The following is a 24,789-nucleotide window of genomic DNA, read 5'->3' on the forward strand; positions in this document are numbered from 1 at the left end:
TGAGACAATTCTAATAGTGTTGAAGTATCATTTTAGAAGAATATGAAAGAGAAGAAGATGACAAATAATGAGACAAAAATTCTGGATCATATTCATTAAGGGGACAACATCAACTACTTACTATATATCTACTTTCTATTTACCAGTAAACTTAAAGGAAAATGGTCAGGGGTATCCTTGATGAAAATATGAAAGGAAACAGGCAGATTTTCTTGAATGATTTCAGTTGCAGATCCCATGTGAGGTCGCAAAATCTAACAGAAAGACTAGAATATAGAATATCTAGGTATATTTGTTATTTATTAATTATTTAAAAAGTAATTTTTCTTGCAATAAAATGTTTGCCTTGAATATTTATTAACAGATTCATTCATTCACCCATAGAGATAATTATAGATTATATTCTGCTTATTGCAGTTAGTCCTAGAATATTATAAACAAAGCATCGATTTAGGAGAACACCAAATGGGTAGAGAATTTTTACTTTCCAGAGTGCGACATGCTTTAAAAGCTAAACAGGGGTATTTGTATTTTACCTTAGTAGTAATAGGGAGCTATTAAGAGTTTATTGAGTAGAACACTGACTTGGTCAGGCCCACATGTAAAGAAAATCACTCTGAGGAGGACAGATTAGAGTAAAGAGAGATTTGAGGCAGGGACACCAATTAGGAGGCCATTGCAATAGTCTAGGTGAGTTCCTGAACTAAGGTAGTGGTTGAATGTGGAGTGAGAAAGGAAAAATGCAAAAAAAAAAAATGTAGAGCAGAAATGATAAAATTTGTCAACTGATTGCATATGTGGGGTGAGGGAGTGTGAGCAATTGAGGAGGATCTGAAATTGTGAACTTGGGAGACTGGAAGGATGATGGTTCCCTTGACAGAAATAGGAAAGTTTGGAGGAGGAGTGGATGGTGGTAGGAAGATACCGAGTTCTATTTTAGACATTTACTGAATTTAACCCTATAAGAGGACAGCCTTGGGGAGGGGGAGGGAAAAGGAGAATTTATTACCTTCATTACTGAAGCACTCCTGGTTCTCTCACAAACAAACAAACCAGCAAACAAACAAGTTATGCCTTTAATCAGGGAAGAAATGAGGTCCTAGGCACCCAGTTCATGAGCTCCCCCTACTGGAGAAGGGAATGTTTGTCATTGTTAAAAAGCATCCATAGTAATTTCTAAGAAATAGTAGCAGCTTTCTACTTTGTCTAGTTCTTCTATCCCCTCTCCACATCTGATCAGAGAAAGACTTGGTTTATCTGTTCAAAGTAATGCTGTCACCTTAATATGTACTATTATATAAACATGATATATGACAGTGTTTATTAAAATACTGAAAAAATAATTGATATCTTTATCAAGCATATCCTTAAATATGCCAGCTTAACTTTGTTTATTCACAAACAATGATTTTTACGGCTTTACTATGTGCAAAACACTATACTAGATATTAAAATATAGCTCCTGGCTTCATGGTGTTTACAGTCTCTCAAGGGCAAATAAATAAATATACAACAAAAACAACAACACTTTTCATGGGGAAGCAAGCCCTCATGGGTAATATGTTGCAGCCTGCTTATACTTACCATGCATATTAACTTCATATTGTTATTTTGATTCTTCTGAGATAGTAGCTTTTCATGATTTAAAACCATGTTGCATTTCCAGAAGAATATTGACATTAAAAATGTGATTTTGCAGCAGGGCAATATGTAGTAACATTGAAAAAGCATCATGCAGTTTCTCTAATATGATCTAGCCCACAGCTATCCTCTTGTTCAATACTGGGTCTATCTATAATGTTTGTCCAAGATGTACTAATATATTAACTTGATTGACTGAATATTGCAATTTTCACTTAATGTACATTTAAGTGATATATACAGATTTTCTTTCATCTTAAATCTTTTCCTTTCTCACTCCTTTCATCTTTTGACTCTTACTCAAGCAGGGTACCCTTCTAATGACAACCCTTTTATGACCACTTTTTCCAGCACTGGTTTGCACTTTTACTCATTTCCCCCGATTACTGATTGCAGTAGAATACCGTACTCCCCACTGCCACGTTTAAGTTCTCCACTCTTTTATTGTCAGTTGGTGAATTTCACCTTCTTTGAGGTTCATTCAGTTTATATTTACCATCCTATCAAAATTTCGGTAACTTTTGTATACTCTTCTCCAGGATACTCCCCTTCTTTTGTCACTGATTTCAGTGTATGTTTCATATTCTTTCTTCTTCAGCTCCTTCCCTTATACTAAGGGACTTCAAAATGCATATGTACCCACAAGCACACTGATTTCTCAGTTCTTCAATTTGTTCATTTCCCATCACCTACCCCTTCACCCCACCATAGCTACATATAGAGTTCATCTTACCTTTGATCTTGCCATCAGCCATGAAATGTCTCAATTTCATGTTTATGAAATTCCCTTCTTTGTTCATAATCTGTTGTCATTCTGTCTCTCCTTCTTCCTTGCAATTTCTAACCTTGTTTTTTGTCCTTACTGTGCCCTCTAATCCCTGAACCCCTCAGTTCTTTCCCAGGCTGTCACTCCTGGTTATAATCTCCTTCCATCTGCATCTTTACCTCTTCATGAGCCAGTTCAACTCTGTGCTGTCCTAATCTCTTGAGTCCTTTGCCTCCTTCTCTTTTTGCCAGTCTTCTCCCACTATACTTCAGCCTTGGACTGTTTTCATCATCCCATTGCTTTTATTGCTACTTACATGCTGAAAAAAGATGAAGAAAAATCTTGAAAGTATCCTAATAATAGTCATTACACGTTGATTACATAATCTCTATTCACTCCTCATTGTGGCAAAGACAAATCTTTTTACCACTTCCAAGTTGACTCATTACCCCAAACTTTTTATCCCTTCTCAGATCTCCTTTTGATCTCTTTTCCCTCAACCTCTTAGCCAAAACCCTTACCTCATATTTCACTGACAAAAACTGAGGCTATTTACTGAGAGCTTTTCCTTTTCCCTTCCTCATCTCATATGATTTAGATGTCCTCTGGAACTACCTCCTCCACCCATCTCACATAATGAAATAGACCTCCTTGCCAAGGTAAACCCTGTACATGCACAAGTGATTCCATTTCATAATGTCTTCTCTAGCATATTGGTCTTTCTATATCCCCACTCTCTCACATATCTTCAGATTCTCTCTGTCTTATATCTGCTTATGAACTTATAAGCTCCCTGCTGCTTATAAACATGCTCAGATGTCTCCCATCTTCAAAAACACTTGATCCATCCATCCATTCTTGCTAGCTGTTTTCCTTTCTCTCTCCTTCCTATTGTGTCTGAACTCCTTGAGAAAGCTGTCTGTGATGGATGCCTTTACTTCCTTTTCTCTCTCTCTCTCTCTCTCTCTGAATTTTCAAGAGTCTGGTTTCTGTCCTCATCATTCAACTCTGAAACTTCTCTCTCCTTAATTACCAATGAGCTATTTAAAAAATAAAACTTAAAAATTTTTTTTTCAGTGAGCAAAATTTCTTCTCTTTCTCCTTCCTTTCCTCTTAATTGAGAATGGAAAAAACTGTCATTATAAACATGTAAAGTCAAAATAAATTTCCACATTGGTAAATGTTGAAAAGAAAAAAAGAATCTTTGTAAATATGTATGAATATATGTGTGTATACATGGACACACATATACCTAAGTATTATACACGTATACATATACAAAAACACCCATTTCTCATTCTGAACTGAGTTTTTCACCATTAGACTGATGAGAATTCTTAAATCTTTCAAAGTTGTATACCTTGTTGATATTACTGTCGTTGTATAAATTGTTCTATTTTTGCTCATTTATTTCTGCATCCCATCATCCATGTCTTTTCAAGTTTCCTTGAAAGCACCTTTTTCATAATTTCTTATAATAATATTCCAGCACATTTATATACCATGACTTTTTTCAGCCATTCCCCATTTAACAGGAACCCCTTCAGATTCCGATTCTTTAACACCTCAAAACTAACTATAAAAATGTTTATGCATCTTTTGTTAGTTTGTTTTGCTTAGAATTTATCCCTCCCTTAATCTCCCTTTGTGCCCTCCCCCCGCTTTCCCTCCTATTTTCCTGTTGAGTAAAATGTATTTTTTGTTCACCTGTCTATGTGTGCATGTATTCTTTCCTCTTTTGACCATTTCAAACTAGAGTAGGTTCAGATGTCATCAGTTCCCCCTTTCCCTTACTCCTTCTTCGTATAGAGCTGTACTTGGGCATCCTGATAATGTGAAATAATTTCTTTAGTCTTCCTCTCCCTTTCCTTATCTAGTGTACTGCTTCTGTCCTCCCTCTTCTTCAAATGCCCCCCTCCCCATTCTTCTTTTAACATTATCAAGACATAACAGAAATATTCCCAGGCCTGTTGTCTATTAGACTGTCTGTGACCCCTGATGATTCTAGCATTCAGAGGGGACACATATCATATTCACACATTAGAATGTAAGCAGTTTATCCTTGTTGAGTGCCATACAGTTGTCAAGTCATGTTTACCTTTTTATGTTTCTAGTCTATGTTTGAACTTCAGAGTTTCAACATAGCCCTTATCTTTTCATCCGGAATGCTTGAAAATCTTCTATTTCATTAATGATCCATTTTTCTCCTGGTATGATTATACTCAGATTTGCTTGTTATGTTATTCTTGACTGTAAGCCTATATCCTTTGCCTTCTGAAATATCATATCTCAAGTTTTTCACTTTATAGTGATGACAACTAAATCATGTGTCAGTCAGTTGGTAAATATTTATTAAGCGTCTACTATATGTCAGGCACTATGGTAAGCATTGGTGATACAAATAAGAAAAAAGAGAGTTCTTGCCTTAAGGAGCTTATGATCAAAAAGGAAGCTGAATAGGTGGGAAGGGAGTGCACATGTGGAAGAAGTTACCCATTGTGGGGGCATGATAGAGACTAGTCAGAGAGCTGCAGCTCATGGGAAATAAAGGACTGACTGACTTTCAAGTCCTCTTTAAGTGGAGGCTTTGGGAGGAATTAGTTGCTTCACTTTCCACCTGTTAATAGTTAGAGAGGCAGAAGATACTAAGGGTACTAATGAGTTGTGAGTACCAAAGATGATGCAGTCTCATAAGATGATGAGTTTGCTGTTGATGAGGTTTCCTATTACAAGATAATGATGTAGTCTGTTGTGAGTCTGACTGTGGCTCCTTGGTATTTGAATTCTTTTATTTCAGGCTGTTTGCAGTATTTTTCTTTGACCTTGAGGAGCTAGATTTTGATGATAATATTCCTGGGAATTTTCATTTTATGGTTTCTTTCAGTAGGTGACTGGCATATCCTTTCTACTTCTACTTTGCCTTCAGATACATATAGGTATATACAGTTTCTTTTTAAGATTTCTTGAAGTGTGATATCTAGTTCTTTTTTTAGGAAGCATAGTGTTAAGTAGTAAAAAGATTCTTAAAATGTTGGTCCTTTATCTGTTTTTCAGGTCATTTGTTTTTGCTATGAGATACTTTACATTTTCTTATATTTTTTTCTGTCTTTTGACTTTGTTATTTTTTTTGTTTCATGGAGTCATAGGCTTCATTCTAGTCCCTTTTATTTTTTCAGGGAATTTGTTGCTTGGGCAACAAATATATATACCTTTTGTGCCAAGCAATTAATTCCCTCTCCAATTCTTTTTTCCCACAGCTGTTATTTCTTTTCCAATTTTTTCCCACTAGTGCTCTCTTTTATTAAAAAAAAAAAAAAGAAAAAAAGATTTTGTAGCTTAAAAAAAAGCAACAAAAGAATTCTTGCTTCTTCTCTTCTAGGAATTCTAGTTGAATTTGTACCCAAACTGTATTTTTCTTTGAGGCTTTGCTTTAGATGTTTTAGAATCATTCTCTTCTTCTGGGTTTGTGTTTAGAGAATTTCTGTTACCACGGTAGCTTATTTATAGTGGAATTCTTTTTTTCTTTGTTCATTCAGTCTGCTTTCTGTCTCTGGACTTTACATTTGGGTCAGGCTCTGTGAACTTCTGGAGGGAAGGTCTTGGCTGGTCCTGTTGCTGCTTACTTGGGATTTTGAGTGTTATGTTGATTCAGGGACAGCTCAGGCTGGGGGACCTGCAAACTTTCAGTGCTCCCAAAGTGTCTGATCTAGGACAAAGTTTGATGGCTGCTCATTGCTTTGAGCCCTGCAAGTTCCTGAACTGGGTTTGGATCTGAGCAACAGTAGGCACTGATGGACTCAGTCATGATAATGTAAAGCTCAATCATATAAAGCTACGCTGGTTCAGAGTGACAGAACTATAGGCTTCGTTGTGGTCTAGGATTTCTACCATGGTTATTCCTTTGTAGGCTTCAGATTGGACTCAAAGCTGGAAATAAGACCCCCCCCCACTCCTGGGGGGGTGAGCCACACTGCTACTGCTTGCTGCTGAATTTGTTTTTTTCTCAGTCTGTTGCCTAGGTTCTGCAACCACTCCTTATGCTAGAACAGTACTTTTAGATGCAAGTTTCCTTTTCTTTCCATCCTGAATCTGTGACCTTCATCTGTGCAGTAAGCAAAAAAGGTGTCTGTTGTTACTTCTTCCTTCAGTCTACATGAAGTCACTCCAGTACTGCTATGAAGCCATATTTTATCCTTGGTTACATTTCATGACCTCTGGGATGCTCTGTGTAGTGTACACCTGGCCAGACCTTGTCCATAGTGGGTACAGACCTCTTTGTTTCCCTGTGCTGACCCGGGCTGGAAAAGTGACTCACTGTGCTATTTTCTTGGGATTTCCCAATCACCTCCCATGAATTCAGTGATCATTTCTCTGTAGATGATTCTCAAATCCACTTACCAGCACTTTTCATTTCTCCTTACCTCTAGTTTCGCATCTCCAGTTATTTATTAGACATCTCTAACTCAATATATCCAAAACTGAACTCGTTATCTTTTCATCAAAGCTCCTGTCTCTTCCTCACTTTCCATTTACAGTTGAGAACACTGCCATCTTCCCAGTCCCCTACTCTTGCAAATTAGCTGTCATCTTTTAGTCCTCACTCTCTTTCACCTCTGCCATATCCATTCTGTTACCAAGGCCTGTCAATTTTACCTTTGTAACATTTCTCCAGTGCACCTCTCCTTTGACACAGATTTCATCATTGTGATGGCCCTCATCTCCTCATATCTGTACTACTGCACTAGCCTGCTAGTTGGTCTACCTGTCACATTTTTCTGCCTCCTCCAGTCCATCCTCCACTCCGCTATCAAAATAATCTTCCTAAAGCATAAGTCTGAACATGTCATCCATACCCTTCTTCCCTCACCCCTGTTTCAGTAAACTTTGATGGTTCTATTTCATCTCCAGGAACAATGTAAAATACTGTTTTTGGAATTGAAACTCTTCATAACTTGGCTTCCTTCTACTTTTCTAGTCTTCTTATACCTTGCTCCCTCTCCCCTCAATGTGTCCTGCTCTCTAATGACATTGACCTCTTTGCTGGTCTCCACACAAAATAATCCATCTTCCAACTCTGTGCATTTTCACTGGATGTCATACATGTCTAGTATTCTCTCCCTCCTGGTCTCTGCCTGGCTTTTCTAGCTTCCTTAAAATCCTCACTTTTTACCATAAGCTTTGCCTAATCCTTATTGATACTAGCAACTTCTCTCCATTAAGTGTCTCCAGTTTCTACTGTATATATCTTGTTTCTACATAGTTATTTGCATGTTGTCTTCCATATTAAACTGTGAGCTCCTTCTTTTCCTTTTTTTATGTCTCTGCTTTTAGCATTGTTCTGGGTGCATATTAGGGCCTTAATGAGTACTTGTTGAGTGACTGATTATAATCAGTATCTACTTGATTTTTCAGTTTGGATTGTTACACTGAACTCCTGAATGACTTTCATTTTCATTGAGACTTAATATTGTCAAACACAAGAAATATGTATAATGTTATTTGCAGACAGGTACATGTGGAAAACCTTTCCATTTATAGATAATCCTTACTCTTTTTAAAAATAGTATTTTATTTCCAATTACATGTAGGGACAATTTTAACTTTCATTTAAAAATTTTGGAGTTCTAAATTTTTTCCCTCCCTCACCTCTCCCTTCCCTAAGACAAGCAGTTTAATAGAGTAAATTATATTTGTGCAGTCATGTGAAACATATTTCCATGTTAGTCATGTTGTGAAAGAAGAAACAGACCAAAAGAAAAAAAAACACACATACACAAACACAGAATGAAAATAGTATACTTTGATCTCCATTCTGTTCTTTCTCTGGATGTGGATAACATTTTTCATCCTTAGTTCTTTGGAATTGTTTTGGATCATTGTATTGCTGAGAATAGCTAAGTCATTCATAGTTGATCTTCATATAATATTGCTATTACTGTGTATAATATTCTGGTTCTGTTTATTTCACTTTGCATCAGTCATGTAGGTCTTTATAGGTTTTTCTGAAATCATCCTGCTTGTCATTTCTTATAGCATGATAGTATTCCGTTACATTCATATACAACTACTTGTTCAGCCATTCCCCAGTTCATGGGCATCCCCTCAATTTCCAATTCTTAGCTGCCTCAAAAAGAGGAGCTATAAATATTTTTGTGCAAACACATCCTGTCCCCCCATCCTTTTTTTGATATCTTTGGGATACAGACTTAGTAGTGGTATTGCTGGATCAGAGGGTATGGTTTGATTGCCCTTTGGGCATAGTTTCAAGTTGCTGTCCAAAATGGTTAGTTCAGTTTACATCTCTGTCACTGTCCCAGTTTTCCCAAATCCTTTCCGACATTTATCTTTTCTGTCTTATTAGGCAGTTTTATAAGTGTGAGGTAATAACTAAAGTTGTTTCAATTTGTATTTCTCTAATCAGTAATGATTTAGAGCATTTTTTCACTTGACTATAGATAGCTTTGATTTCTTCATCTGAAAACTGGCTGATCATATCCTTACCATTTATTATTTGGGGAATGACTTATATTCTTATAAATCTGATAGTTCTCTATTTATTTGATAAAGTCTTTTATCAGAGACACTTGATATAAAAAGTGTTTCCCAGTTTTCTGCTTTCTTTCTAATCTTGGTTTCTTTGATTTTATTTGGGCAAAAACTTTGCAATTTAACATAATCAAAATTATCCATTTTACGTTTTGTAATGCTCTCTGTCACTTGTTTGGTCATAAAATTCTTCCCTTCTCCATAGATCTGACAGGTAAACTATTCCTTCCTCTCCTAATTTGTTTATGGTATCACACTTCATGTCTAAATCATGTACCCATTTTGATCTTATTTTTTCTATACTATGTGCGATATTGCTCTATACCTAGTTTCTGCCATACTGTTTTCCAGTTTTCTCAGCAGTTTTTGTCAAATAGTAAGTTCTTGTATCAGAAACTGGGGTCTTTGGGTTTTTCGAACATTAGGTTACTTTAGTCGTTTACTACTGTGTTTTTTGTACCTAATCTATTCCACTGATCTACCACTCTACTTCTCAGTCAATATCAGATACTTTTGATGATTATCACTTCATAAGATAGTTTGAGATCTGGCATGGCCAGGCCACTTTCCTTTGCATTTTTTTCCCCCATTAATTCCCTGATACTCTTGACCATTTCTTCTTCCAGATGAATTTTGTTATTATTTCTTTTAGCTTTCTAGGTTTTTTTGGTGGTTTGATTGGTATGGCACTGAATAAGTAAATTAATTAGGATTATAATTTTTAATATATTGGCTGGCCTACTTAGGAGCAATTGGTGTTTTTCTAGTTGTTTAGATCTGATTTTTTTCATGTGAAAAGCATTTTGTAATTGTGTTCATATAGTTCCTGGGTTTGTCTTGGCAGGTAGTCTCCCCGCTGTTTTATATTGTCTACAGTATTTTAAATGGAATTTTTCTTTCTGTTTCTTGCTGCTTGGCTTTGTTGTTGATATATAGAAGTGCTGATAATTTGTGTGGGTTTATTTTATATCCTACAACTTTGCTAAAGTTTTTAATTGTTTCAGTAACCTTTTAGTTGATTCTTTAGGATTCTGTGAGTATGCTGTCATATCATCTACAGAGAATGATAATTTTGTTTTCTCATTGCCTATTCTGATTTCAGTTTCTTTTTCTTCTCTTATTGCTATATAGCTAATATTTCTAGTACAGTATTGAATAATAGTGGTGATAATGGGCATGCTTGCTTCACCCCTGATCTTATTGGGAAGGCTTCTAGCTTATGTGCATTACAGATAAACCTTGCTGATGGTTTTAGATATACTATTTATCATTTTAAGGAAAGATTCATTTATTCTCTCTTTCTCTCTCTCTCTGTTTTAAATCAATTAATTTATTTTTAATTTTCAACAATCACTTCCACAAGCTTTTGAGTTTCAAATTTTCTATTCCTCCTTTCCCATCTCCCTCCCCAACATGGTGAGCATTCTGATATAGGCTTTACATATACATTCTTATTAAACGTATTTGGTTGTGATTATCTTTAAAGAAATTATTGGTTGTTTCTATAATTTGTTCTTTGACCAACTCATTCTTTAGGATTAGATTATTTAGTTTCCAATTAATTTTTGTCTTTCCACTGCCCTTTATTGAGTATAATTTTTATTGCATTATGATCTGAAAAGGATACATGTAATATTTTTGCCTTTCTGCATTTGATTGTGATGTTTTTATGCCCTAATGCTTGGTAAGTTTTGGTGTAGGTCCTATGTACCACTGAGAAAAAAGTATATTCTTTTCTATCCACATTTAGTATCTAACTTTTTAAAAATTCTGTTCACCTCCTTAAACTTCTTTCTTATTTATTTTGAGATTAGATTTATAGTTCTGAGAGGGGAAAGTTGAGGTCCTCCAGTAGTCTAGTTTTATTGTCTATTTCCTCCTGTAACTCATTTAATTTCTTCTTTAAGATTTTGGATGCTATACCACTTGGTGCATATATGTTTTGTAGTGACATTATTTCATTGTGGTAACTTTGAGCAAGATGTAGTTTCCTTCCTAATCGCTTTAGACCTATTTTTGCTTTTGCTTTGTCTGTTATTATGATTGCTACCCCTGCTTTTTTTTTTTTTTACTTTGCTGAAGCGTGATAGATTCTGCTCTAGCCCCTTACCTTTACTCAGTGTGTGTCTCTCTGCTTCAAGTGTGTTTTTTGTAAACAATATATTGTAAGATTCTGGTTTTTAATCCACTCTACTATCCACTTCTGTTTTATGGGTGAGTTCATTCTGTTCACATTTACAGTTATGATTGTTAACTGTGCATTCCCCCCATCTACTTTTTCTTCCAATTTATCCTTCTCTCCTTTCACCCTTTCCCTTCTCACCAGTGTTTTACTTCTTAATACTGCATCTACCAACCTGCCCCCATTGCATCTTTTTTTAACTTCCTTTCCTCCCTGTAGGGTAAGATAGATTTCTACACCCAGCTAATTGTGTATGTTATTCCCTCTTTGAGGCAGTTCTGATGAGAGTAAAGTTCAAGTGATAACCTTCTCTACCCCCATAATAGGACTTTTCACACCTCTTCATGTGAGATAATTTATTATACCTCTCCCTTCCTTCTGCTCCCAGTGTAATCCTCTTTCTCACCTTATAGTTTTTTTTAATATCATCTCATCAAAGTCACCTTCACATCCTCTTTTTATGTGTAATCCTTCTAATTGCACTAATAACAATATAGTTCTTAAGAGTTACAAGTATCATCTGTCTGTGTAGGGATGCAAACAGTTTAGCCTTCATGAGTCCCTTGTGTTTTCTTTTTCCTTTTAACCTTTTTATGTTTCTCTTGAATCTTATTTTGAAAATCAGTTTTTTTCATTGAGCTCTGGTCTTTTAATTAGGAATGCTTGAAAGTCCTATTTCATTGAACAACCATTTTTTCCCCTGAAGGATTATGCTCAGTTTCACTGGGTAAGTGATTCTTGGTTGTAATCCTAGCCCTTTTCACTTCCAGAATATCATATTCTATGCCCTATAATTCTTTAATGTAGAAGCGGCTAAATCCTTTGTATTCCTGACTGTGCCTCTCTGGTATTTGAATTGTTTCTTTCTTGCTTCTTGCAATATTATTTCCTTGACCTGGGAGCTCTGGAATTTGGCTGTAATGTTCCTGCTCATTTTCATTTTGGATTCTCTTTCAGGACTTGATCTGTGGATTCTTTAAATGTCTATTTACGCCATGGTTCTAGGATATCAGGGCAGTTTTCTGTGATAATTTCTTGAAGTGTGATGTCTGGGTCCTTTTTTTGATCATAGCTTTCAGGTAGTCTAATATTTCTTAAAGTGTCTCTTTTGGACATATTTTCCAGGTCAATTGTTTTTCCAATTAGATACTTCACATTTTCTTCTATTTTTTTCATTCTTTTGATTTTGTTTATTCTTGATGTCTCATGGAGTCCTTAGCTTCCAGTTGTCCAGTTCTGATTTTTAAGGAATTATTTTCTCCAGTCACCTTTTTTACTTCCTTTTCCATTTGGCCAATTCTACTTTTTAAGGAGTTGTTTTCTTCAGTAAATTGTTATGTATCTTTTTCTATTTTTGTGCTTCCTTTATCAAGCCATTGACTCTTTTTTCATGATTCTCTTGCATTCTCATTTCTTTTCCCAATTTTTCTTTTACCTCTTTTATTTGATTTTTAGAGTCTTTTTTGAGCTCTTTAAGGAGTTCTTTTTGGACCTGAGACCAATTCACATTTTTTCTTCTGGGAGCTTTGCGTATTGTTGTTTTGACATTGTTGCCACCTTTTCAGTTTGTGTTTTGATCTTCCCTGTCACCATAATAGCTATCTATGGTTAGGTTCTTTTTTTTACTTATTTTTTTTCCAACCTATTTTGTTACTTTTAAAGTTGAACTCTGCTCCTGGGAGGAGGGGGCATGGGACACTCTCCCACGCTTTTTGTGCCAGGAGCTACAAGCCCTCACTGCTTGCCTGATGTTGTATAGGTGCCGTGGGGGGCATGGCTACTCATCTGGTGCTGTGCTGAGGCTCACCACAGTTCTGGTGCTGTACTGGGGCTGCGTTGGGGGCCTGCCTGCCCTCCTGCTACTGCACTGGCACCCACAGGGGGCCTGGCCACTCACCTGTTGCTGTTCTGGGACCCTCGGTTGGCCTGGTGATACCCTGGGCCCATGGGAGGGAAAAGAAGTGGAGCTGGTTATGTGCCTGGCTACTTGCCTGGTGTTGCATCAGAGTCTGTGTGGTGGCCTGTTTCTATGCTGGGCCTCGGGGGTCTTGGTCACTCACTTGGAGCTGTGCCAGGCCTACGAGGGCTTGGTTTTGCACCGGGGGCACAGGGGTAAGGGGAGGGAATGTCATAGGTCTGCTCCTGCCCCGGGGTTGTGGTCACTGACCTGTATTTATTGGTACTGCCTCCCACTGACATGCTGGGGTGTGGTCTGCTAACATAACAAAACAGGACAATGATAAATGTTGGAGAAGATGTTGGAAAATTGGAACACTAATACGTGTTGGTGGAGTTGTGAAATGATCCAACCATTTTGGAGAACAATTTGGAACTATGCCCAAAGGGCTATAAAAATGTGCATACTCTTTGACCCAGCAATAGCACTTCTAGGGCTGTATCCCAAAGAAATCATAAAAATGGTAAGAAGACACACATGTACAAAAGTATGTATAGCAGTTCTTTTTTTGTGCTGGCAAAGAATTGGAAATTGAGGGGATGCACATCAGTTGGGAAATGGCTGAACAAGTTGTCGTATATGAATGTAATGGAATACTATTATGCTATAAGAAATTATGACCAAGCAGATTTGAGTAAAACCTGGAAAGATTTATATAAACTGAGGCTGAATGAAGTAAGCAAAACCAGGAGAATGTTGTACATGGTAACAGCCATGTTGTGCATGACTAACATTGATAGACTTAGGTCTTCTCAGCAATGCAAGGATCTAAGACACCTCCAAAAGTTTCATGATGGAAAATGCTATCCACATCCAGAGAAGTGTTTGAATGCAGATCAAAGCATACTATTTGCTCTATTTTTTTCTTCGTTTTGTTTTGTTTTCTCTTGTGGTTCCTCCTGTTGGTTCTAATTCTTCCTTACAGCATGACTAATGTGAAAATATGTTTAATAGAAATGTATATGTATAGCCTATATCAGATTGCGTGCCATCTAGGGGAGAGGGAAGTGGAGAGGGAGGGGAAGAGAAATTTAAAACTCCAAAGCTTATGGAAGTGATTGTTGATAACTCAAAACAAGTAAAAAAAAAAGAATTGGAAGTTGAGAGGATGCCTATTAATTGAGGAATGACTTAATAAATTGTGGTGTATGATTGTGATGGAATACTATTCTGATGTAAGAAGATGAAGGGAATGATTTTAGAAGAACCTGAGAAGGCTAATGTGGATGATACAAAGTGAAGTGAGCTGCACCAGGAGAACATTGTATACAATAACAGTTATGTTGTAATGATGATCAACTGTGAAAGATACTCTCATCAATATAGTGGTCTACATTTCCAAAGGACTTGTGATGAAAAATACTGCCCACATCCAGAAAGAGAACTGATGAACTTTGAGTGCACATTGAAGCATATTTTTTCATTTTAAATTTTTTTCTTGCTTTTTTCCCCCCTGCATCATGACTAAGATGGAAATATATTTTGCATGACTTTACATGTATAATGGATATCATATTGTTCACCTTCTCAATGGATGGGGAAGGGGCTGAAGGGAAGGAGAGAATTTGGAACTGAAAATTAAAAAAATTAGTATTAAAAATATGTAGTTAAGGGAGTACTCATTATTTTCCAAAGGAACCAGATCCATTTTTTTGTAGCTGTTTTGTTGGTAGAGAGTATTTCTTTATCTCAAGAATAAACTTGCACCTTGCAGCTTCAACCAGTTGCTCCTAGTTCTGTCTTCTGGTGTCAAGGAGAACACATCTAATCCCTTTTCTATGTGATAGCCCTTCAAATACTTAGCTATCTTGCTCCCTTCCCCCATTTTTTTAGGCTAAATATTTGCTTATGCCTTATTTTTTGAACTAAGTCTTTTTTTAAATTCATTTATTTTGATTTATCAGCAATCACTTCCATAAACTTTTGAGTTTTAAATTTTTCTCCCCTCTCTCTACACCTCCCTCCCCAAGACAGCGCGCACAATTTGATAGAAGCTATGCATACATTCCTATTAAATATATTTTCACATTAATGATTATTTGCCTATTTTTTAACTCATACTCATATTGCATTATATCGAACCAATTTACAGCCTTAATCTCCCTGTTCTAGACACGTTTGATCTTGTTATTATCCTTTCTAAAATGTTATATCCATAACTGAATACTCTACTCTAGATTAGATTAGTGTGACCAGAGCACAATTTAGTTGTGATATCACCTCTTTAGTCCTGACACTACACTTTACTCAGTGTAGTTTAACATTGCATTAGCTTCCTTGATTGCTCTATTACATTTCTTGACTTATATTAGGCCTCAGATAAACTATGTTTTAGTCTTGCCTTCCTGATATTGGTTTTGTGAAAATGATGGTTTTGAACCTAAGTATAAGACTTTATATTCATCTTATTAACTTTCTTTGTATAAAATTAGACTTCATATTAGATAAAAAGTTCTTAATGGATTAAAAATCTTATTGTAATCAGTCCCTGTGTTGTAGTGTATTGAGATATTTTTCAATGCTGTTTCTCTTATCCCTTGAGTTAGCTGTGACTTTTGACTTTTTGTTATCTGCAAATGTTATTTAAATTTTCTTTCTTTTGTATTTAATGGTCTTTCTCTTGATCGCTTGCAAAATTTATTATTTCATAGTTGAATTGTTAAATTTAACTAGTATGAGTCTTGGGGTTTGTAACCTTTGATTTTTTTTTAGGGGGAGGTACTCTTATGAATTCCTTTAATTGGAATTTAATGTTCTGGGCAGTTCTCTTGTTTTATTATTTCATGTTTTATGGTGTTCATTTGTTTTGTTGTCATGTTCCTTTGGGGGATCTATGATCTTTAAGATCTCTCTGAATCCTGTCTTTGAGATCGGTGTGTTTTGGTTGCATAGTGAGCATATTTACTTTTAAAAAAATTTTTTTTTAACATTTTTATTCAAAGTTTTGAGTTTCAATTTCTATTCCTCCCCCTTTCTCTCCCTGAGACAGTAAGCAGTCGAATATAGGTTATACATGTGTACAATTATGTAAAACATTTCCATATTAGTAATTTTGTACAAGAAGACTTGAGTAAAAGAAAAAATATGAAAGAAAGTAAAAAATAGCATGCTTCAGTCTATATTCAGTTTATTAATTCTTTCTCTGGAGGTAGGTTGTGTGCTTCATCATTATTAGTCCTTTGGAATTGTCATGGATCACTGTATTGCTGAGAATAACTAAGTCATTCACAGTTCTTCATCGTGTGTGCTGTGTTCTCCTGGTTCTGTTCACTTCACTATACGTCAGTTTGTGTTAGTCTTTCCAGGTTTTTCTGAAATCATCCTGCTTGTCATTTGTTATAGCACAATAATATTCCATTACAAACATATACCATAGCTTTTTTACCCATTCCCCAATTGAAGGATATCCCTTTGATTTCTAATTCTTAGCGACCACAAAAGAGTGAGCGTATTTACTATTATTATTATTATTATTATTATTATTATTATTTGCTTCCCTTCCTCTCAGTTGTCCTTCACTTCTGTATATTTGCCTTCCCACTCTGTTGTTCTCATTTTTGTTTCTTTGGAGAGACTTAGCATCACACATTCCAGTTTTCCCATTTTCTTTATTTTTGCTCTTTTGGCTATAAATTCTGCTCTCATAATTCTCATTTCTCTTTTAAACCACTATGGAATTGCATGTTGTGGTTCCATGTTCTCCTTAAAATCCACAGAGTCCTCTGTATTATGAAGTGTTGAATGATTTTTCTTTGTTTTGCAGTATTTATTCATAGATGCCTGAACTATTAGATCTGGAGGCCATATTTCCTTCTGCCCTTAATGTTTTTCCCTATAGATTTATCTACTTGTGTTCAAGGTCTGTGAGTTTTCTTCTTCTGATGTCTTTGGTAATTTTAATCTTTCCCCCCACCTTTTCAGAAGAATCCCATAAGAAACTTAGGCTAATTCTTTGCTGAAATCCAGTTAGAACACGTGAATAGAATTTACCTGATCCGCCAAAAAAGGAAGTGAAGCTAATCTGAAATGACTTGTCCTTAATAAAACCACGCTGCCTTGTAGTGATTGTTGCTTTGCTTTCCAAATGTTTACAGATTGTCTCTTGTCCTTTTCTCTCTAAGATCTCACCACCTCATTACTACTTTTGCTTCTCTGATTAGAGTTCTCTGAACTCTAAACCTCCATTTAAGGAGAGAGCTCAACTCAAACATCTCCTCATTTCTCACCTTGCTGTGCTACTTTGGAACTTCTCTGTTTGGCTTAGATGACTTTTCCTCTTTCTCCTCTCATCCATCCCTCCCTTTTCAGCTTTTTGCATTTTGTCTTTTCCCATTAGACTGTAAGTTTTGTATCCTGAGCTCCTGGCATAGTGCCTGGCGTATAGTAGGTGTTTAATCCATGTTTATTGACTATTTCTTTACTGACACCTTCTAGAGTTTTGCCAAGAGTTGAAGTCAGTCACTGGCTTATGGTGTGAAGACACCATCTTGCTACTTTTATTGTACTAGATGATCTTGTTGAAAATATGTGTATCAAATATGTCTGTAGTTGCTTTTGTGGCTATTTGAACTCATGGAAATGAGGGTGAAGTTTCACTTCATTTCATCGGTTCGAAATTGTGTAATTGTATTTCTCTACATACCTTTAAGTACAGATATAAAACTTGCATTTGCTAGAGTTTACATTTTTTAGATAATGCTGGGAAATTTAGTGTGAAGAAGCTTCACTTCCATGTCCTTATTTGTGTAGCTTATTGGGAAGAGATGTCAGTTTGGTGCCATTCATAGTAATGTGTTTAATTGATAAAAATAAAGATTGAAATGTGATATTAGATTATTCCAAATGATGTTTGAACAGACCTTTCTTTGATCATGAGAATTAAGAAATTTTAAAGTATGTGCCTAATAATGTGCATTAATATTTATGTTAATTATGAAATATATATGTGTATTTAACTAGCACCTGGAAATCAACAAGACCTCCCTTCAGCAAAAAGTGAAGATTTGGGGAATATTCAGGAGAAGTCCACCAAAAGTCTTGTTGTAGGTCCTCTTGATCTTCGCTTGGATAGCAGTGCAGTACACAGGATTTTGAAAATGATTGTTTGTGCCTTGGAACATGAATATGAACCTTATAGTAGGATAAAACCAGGTAAGTTGTTGACTTGATGTTCATTCAATTGCCAATTAAATTAGATTAATGTTTAAATGTATTTTCTCTGTTTTTGTGTTACTGCACATTTTTGTTTATATGCTGTGCCTTTTTAGAAGTGGAATGATCTTTATTCCTAGGAGTAGTATTTGCTTTGAAGGCATGGGACAGATGTTTAAATGGAGATAATTAATGTAATAAATAAAACATTGTGGAAACTGCATGTTATCTTATCCTAAAGAAAGGCCCTTTTTATTTAAGTCATATATGAAAACTTATTCTCATGACTTGTAGGCCCTCCTTGTGGTTGATGGAAATTTTCTGCTAGGCTAGGTTTTTAGGGCCATGAATTTATGATGTAGGAAATTAATAAGTTTTAAGAGGTTTAATGTTCTATTCCAGTATGCCTTATATGGTGAAAAGATAATAAATCTTTAAAATATATTTCTAATGAGAGAGAAGGCAAAACAGCTATTTAATACTTTGAACCTATCATCACTGTGATCTTGTGAAGGTATGACCATTTACGTTCACCTTGCACAGAATAATAAGATCATGGATAATTTGTCAGTGTGAGCATAATGTAATATTTGGGCAGAATAAGCTCAGTATTTGTTCCTGCATGGTGTTGTGTGGGGGTAGATGTGCATAGCATCATTCAAAACAACAAAACACATTTTTCTTCTTTTCAGTGATTCCAATTCCCAGTTCTGTACATGCTGGTTCCACTTCCATCATTCTTAAAATGTTTCTCACCTCTGTGTCTTGGAACCCCTAGTTTCTTTCAAGTTTCAGTTCAAGTGCCACTTCCTCTAAGTTGCCTTTTCAGAGTCCCTCATTGTTTATGCTCCCTAAAACAATGACTGCATTTTTTTTCATACTTATCCTGGATCTCCAAATCAGTGGTCTCCAGAGTGGGCAGCTTTGACCTCACACCAAGATATTTTAATCAGTTAGGAGCTGGGAAGATAGGACACATGCCATATTTTCCACACTGGTCAGTCATGGAATTTGCCTTCAACACAACCATGTCTCCCTTTATTCCCCATAATTTCCTGCTCTGACCCTTTCCTCCACAGCATAAGCTTCCATTGCCACTCTCTGAACTGGATGTTGACTCAGTTGTAAGTTAGCTGCTACTTTGGCACTGACAGTAGCAACTATACAGGTGCCATTTGCAAAATGGTCAAAAGATATGAAGAAATAATTCTCAAAAACATTGTACTAAGTCACTAGTAATGAAAGAAATATAAATTGAAGTCACTCAGCTACAGAAAATTTTCACAGATGACAAAAGATGGGTATAGTAAGTATTAGAAGATCTGTGTTAGACATACTAATTCACTGTTGGTGATCAGTGAATTGGTTCTGCCATTCTGGAAAGAATTTTGGATTTATTCTTAATAATGGCTAAAAATTCTATAACCTTTGACTCAGATATCCCACTCTTAGAGAGAAGAAGTCTAAGTTAACTGATTGACAAGCATTCATTAATCATCTTCTCTATGCCAGGCATTCTTCTAGGTGCTGGAAATATAAAGAAAAAAACCTCTTGGAGTTTGCATTCTAATAGGGGAGACAACATGCATGCATGTATGTATGTACAAAATATAACATGAGCAACTGAAGAGAACCATAAAATGTCTTGTGCAAAATATGGTTCTTGAGTTTAATCCTGAAGGAAACTAAGGGATTCTGGGAAGCATAGGTGTGGAGGGAGAGCGTTATAGGCATGAGAAACAGTATAGATTTGGTACATAGGAATGGGGATGTGCTGGAGTCAGTCTTAACATGCTTGCGAGAGCCGTTAAGTTTTCAGTGTGAGCATTTACACCAAAGAAATTGTGTATTGCTACAAATCAAGGCTCAAACACTTTTAAATAGAAGTGTCAATAATTGCAGATTAAACTTAAGAATGTGTATAAATACTGCTTTTTTCACTTCGGATAGCCCTGTTGTTAACTAGATAGCAGCAATAATAATATTGCTTGAGCTCAAAAAAGGGTAAAGTAGAAAGTTGAAGGAATGGAATCATCACCTGAGTGGAGACTTGGTGACTGAAGGCTAGTAGTAGTAGTAGTAGTAATAGTAGTAGTAGAAGTAGTAACAACAACAATAATGTAATCATAGTAACAATAACTCACATTTATATTGTACTTTAGAGTTTACAGAGTGCTTTATATTCATTATCTCATTTGAACCTCACAATACTCTGTATAGAAGTGCCATGTATGAGGAAAAGCAACATAACCTGTATGATGAGACCACAGAATGTGTGCAAAGGAGTAACATGTAATTAAGCTGGCAAAATTCAATGGGACCATGTTGAAAAGAGTTTTTGTATGTCAAATGAACAAGTTTGTATTTGCTCCTATAGGTAATATTGAGCCACTAGAGTTTATTGATTAGAGGGGATGACATGTCAGACTTGGAGTTAAAGAAAAACACTCTTATGGAGGATGTAGTTGAGTGGGGAGAGACTTGAGACAGGGAGACCAATAAGAAAGCTGTTGCAGTAGTCCTTGAAAGTGATGAGGATGTGAACTAAGCTGGTGTGTGGGGAAAGGAAAGAGGATATATGCAAGAGATATAGTGGATATAGAAATGATGGAAATTTAGCATCTGATTACATATGTGAGATGAGCAAGAGTGATGAGTTGAGGATTGCATTGAAGTTGCAAACCTGATTGGAAGATTGGTGGTGCTCTCAGCAAATAGGAAGGGTTAGAGAATAGGTAGATGTGGGGGAGAGTGATAATGAATTTTGTTTGGACATATTGAGTTTGACATGCCTTTAGGACACGCAGTTTGGAATGTGCTTTAAATGGTTAGTTATGTGGAACTGAAGTTTGGAAGATAAATTAGGGCTGGAATTGTATCTATAATAGTCAATAGCAAAGAGATAATAATCTCATTTGAGTTGATGAAGTCACTAAGAGAGAGTGTAAAGAGAGAAGATATTCCAAGAAGGAGATTTGTAGAACATGCCTATACTTAGGGAACCTGGTATATATGAATATCTAGCAAAGAAGATGTAGATAGAGTGGTCAGACAGATAAGAGAAGAATCACAAGAGAGTAGCATCACAGAAACCCAGGGATGAGTGCACTTCTGGGAGGAGAGGGTATTCAGCACTGTTCTGTGCTGAGCAGAGCTCAAGAAGGATGTTATTATTATTGAGTCATTTTGAGTTATGTCTGACTCTTCATAACCTCATTTGGGGTTTTCTTGGCAAAGATCCTGGAGTGGTTTTTACAAATGAGGAAACTGAGGTAAACAGGGTTAAGTGACCTGTCCAAGATCATACAGCTAGTAAGTGTTTGAGGCCAGATTTGAACTCAGGAAAATGAGTCTTCCTGACTCCAGGGCCAGCACTGTGTCCACTGCACCAGATAGTTGCTCTTTCAAAAAGGATGAAGGTAGAGAAAAGGCCACCAGATTTGTAAAGTAAGACATTACTGGTAACTTTGAAGAGGACAGTTTCAGTGGTTGGAAACCACATTATTCAGGGTCAAGAAGTAAGCAAGAGAAGAGAAAATGGGGACAAGAAGGGAGAGGAAACTTTTTCTAAGAGTATGGCAGAGAAAGGATGAAATGGGAAGGGAATGTGGTAGAGTTTAATGATTTAAAAAATTTTTATTAAGGATATGGGAGACGTGGTCTTGTTTGTAGGCAGCTGGAAAGGAGCCTGGTTAGTGAAAAATGAGAGTGTAAAACTTAAATACAAAAAGAATGAGTTCAGCTTAGTGAAAATTAGTCTGGATCTAAGTAGCCGAGTTTTTATTGTATAATTGGTATTTGTTAAAAGAAAAACAGTTTTAGGTATTGATGGATACCATGTATGAATAGGTTTGAGAAAAAAAAACTTTTAGAAATAAAAAATACTGCCACAGTTATAGAAAAAAATTTAGTCTCTTTTGTAAGAACATAATTGAAGGTAATTTTCCCCCTTCTATTTTGTTTTCTTGGCTGAATTTTCATCATAATTTATTATAGATGTTGTGGATGAAAATAGAACCATACCAAACACTGAAGAGGTAGCATCTCTGGAAGAATATATTCCTACTCGACTCACTTGTGTTACTGTTCTTAAATGTACTGTTACAATCTTCATGGCTGAATTCAACTTATTAGGTCATTTGCTTCCTGTTATTATGGGCGAAAAGGTATGACGATATTTACAACTTATCTTTTCCTATGTGTATGATATTTGTTTTATGTTTCAAATATAACATTTTATACTATATGGGTATAACATTATAACTGAATGAATATCTATGTAGCTCCTTCAATAAGTTACTAATACAATTGTGATCTTTTACACAAGAAATTACAAAAAAAATGATAGGAATTGTGAACTAATAGAATCATATCATTATTTATGCTATATTTTGTGCTCTCTTCTATCTACTTTTCTGGAAATACTTATTAGGTATCATATCATTGGATAAGTAATAATTTTTGGAATATTTTGGTGGAGATGAAAGAATTAAAAGAGAAGATTAAAATAGCATTGTATATTGTACTGTTTCATTGCAACAAATTTGATATCTTTCAAGATAATTTAAGACTTGAGCATTTATACACACACACACACACACACACACACACACACACACACACACACACACACACACACACACACACACACCCTCTATTGCATTTGACCTTCATACCATTCTGAAATTATCTTTTAAAAACCTGGACCTCTAGAGGGTCTTCGGTTCTCTGCTTTACACTTGTAAACCAGCTAGCTGTCAGTGGTTTTGCTCTGTCTCAATGAGAACTTTCCACCCTCAAAGAGGTTTCTAGATTTTCAGTCATTTCCATCAGGAGAAGAAGAGAGGCATAAATTGTTTTCACATCATAGATAACCGTATAGAAATTCCTGAGCCATGTCAGCAGACTATTTTTGGTCAAAGAAGGGCCCTATTATAACAAAATATTCCACAGTCGTGAGCTTTTTTTCTGTGGGGAAAAGTTTCTGCATATAGCTAAAATGAGCACAGAACTTTTTCTAGTGTCTTCTTTTGCTAGTGAGGAGCTTTCCTGTTCTTCAGCTCATTCATTGTCCCTCCTTGTTGATTAGCTTTCTCTTTTCAGTCTCTTTAGCTATTGATGTGAAACTAGACATGTAACTAGTTCATATATCTTCACTAAGCAGGACCTCTTTAAGGTCAATTTAAGCATTTAGCATGGGTAACAGGTGGAAGATCCAGTCCTGGAGCTCCTAGATTCTTAAACCTTTGGCTATCCCAAGTTTTCTGGCCTACTTGACGCCGCTCATGAGGGACAAGTATCTGGGCAAATCTACCAGTATCCCTTAATTCATTTATCTCTTAACAAATCTATAGAAACATTAGTGAAAATGACTGCTCTGATCTTTATTACAATATGAAATGATCAGGTTTCATTTCCATTTACATAATTATTGTAATTCTCAGTGTTGCCATCGCTTATAATAATTTTAGTATTTGGCTTCATTCAAATTGCTGTCCTTTGTGAATCCTCTTTAAATTGTTGGTCAGGGGCTACCAGATTTCCTGGTATGTTTTTCAAAGTGTTTTGGGAATCATTTGCCACCTTCATGGCTTTCATCCTGGCTCAGATCCTGAGAGGGCTACCCAGTAGGGAAGGCAACCACAGCCATTCCAGAAAATTGAGTAGTATGAAGGCTCAGGATAAGCTATTTCTTTGGAGTCAGATTGGTTCAGGTATTTCTCATGGGGAACTCATTGATGCTTAGTTTGTACTTCTTGAGATCAGTTTATGGTGACTTGGAATCCTTTAAAGCAGTGGTGTCAAACTCAAATGGAAATGGATCCTTGTCAACATATTGACTTAGAAAACTGCAATTACTATCATCTATATTGTATTGTATTTTTATTTTATTAAACATTTCCCAATTACATTTTAATCTGGTTCAGGCCTACTCCTTCACTCTAAAGCACTCTCTCATGCTGACCAAAGGCTATGCTTCTTCTGTAATGGTTCTAATATAGTATTCTACAGTGTATATACACTGTATAATACAGTACAGTATATTATACAGTATATATACAATATATATATACAGTATATTCTACAGTGTATAAAGGAATTGCTGTACCCTCTGAGAGGTAATAGAATTGTGATATTTTCCTCATGGGATAAAAATAAAATTTTACAACCTCTACCACCATTTTGAGATATACAGTAGGAGAGCCAAGGGCAGCTTGGTGGTGCAGTGGATAGAGTGCCTGGCCTGGAGTCAGAAAGACTCATTTTCCTCAGTTCAGTTCTGGCCTCAGACGCTTCCTAGCTGTGTGACCCTAGGCAAGTCACTTAGCCCTGCTTGCTTTGTTTTCCTCATCTGTAAAATGAGCTGGAGAAGGAAATGGCAAACCACTCCAGGATCTTTGCTAAGAAAATCCCAACTGGGGTTACAGAGAGTTGGATTCAAGTGAGAATGACTCAACAACAAGAAAAGGAGAACCAAGGCTAAAACCCAGATCATCTAATGTTGAGTCCAGTATGCTTTTGACTATCACAGGGCCTTGATTTAAC

General features: G+C 36.0%; 1 protein-coding gene across 3 annotated transcripts in view; it reads left to right on the forward strand.

The window, feature by feature from the left end:
- The window catches only part of VPS13B (vacuolar protein sorting 13 homolog B), a 1,028,583-nt gene that overhangs the window by 128,605 nt on the left and 875,189 nt on the right, over window positions 1-24,789 (forward strand). For all 3 annotated transcript variants that reach the window (XM_020969177.2, XM_020969175.2, XM_020969189.2), the window contains exons 13-14: window positions 18,052-18,243; window positions 22,240-22,409. In XM_020969177.2, the coding sequence (XP_020824836.2) occupies window positions 18,052-18,243; window positions 22,240-22,409 (362 nt within the window). The remainder of the gene's footprint in view (window positions 1-18,051; window positions 18,244-22,239; window positions 22,410-24,789) is intronic.

This window comes from Phascolarctos cinereus, unplaced genomic scaffold (genome assembly GCF_003287225.1).
Source record: "Phascolarctos cinereus isolate Bilbo 61053 unplaced genomic scaffold, phaCin_HiC Scaffold_4;HRSCAF=312, whole genome shotgun sequence".
NCBI lineage: Eukaryota > Metazoa > Chordata > Mammalia > Diprotodontia > Phascolarctidae > Phascolarctos > Phascolarctos cinereus.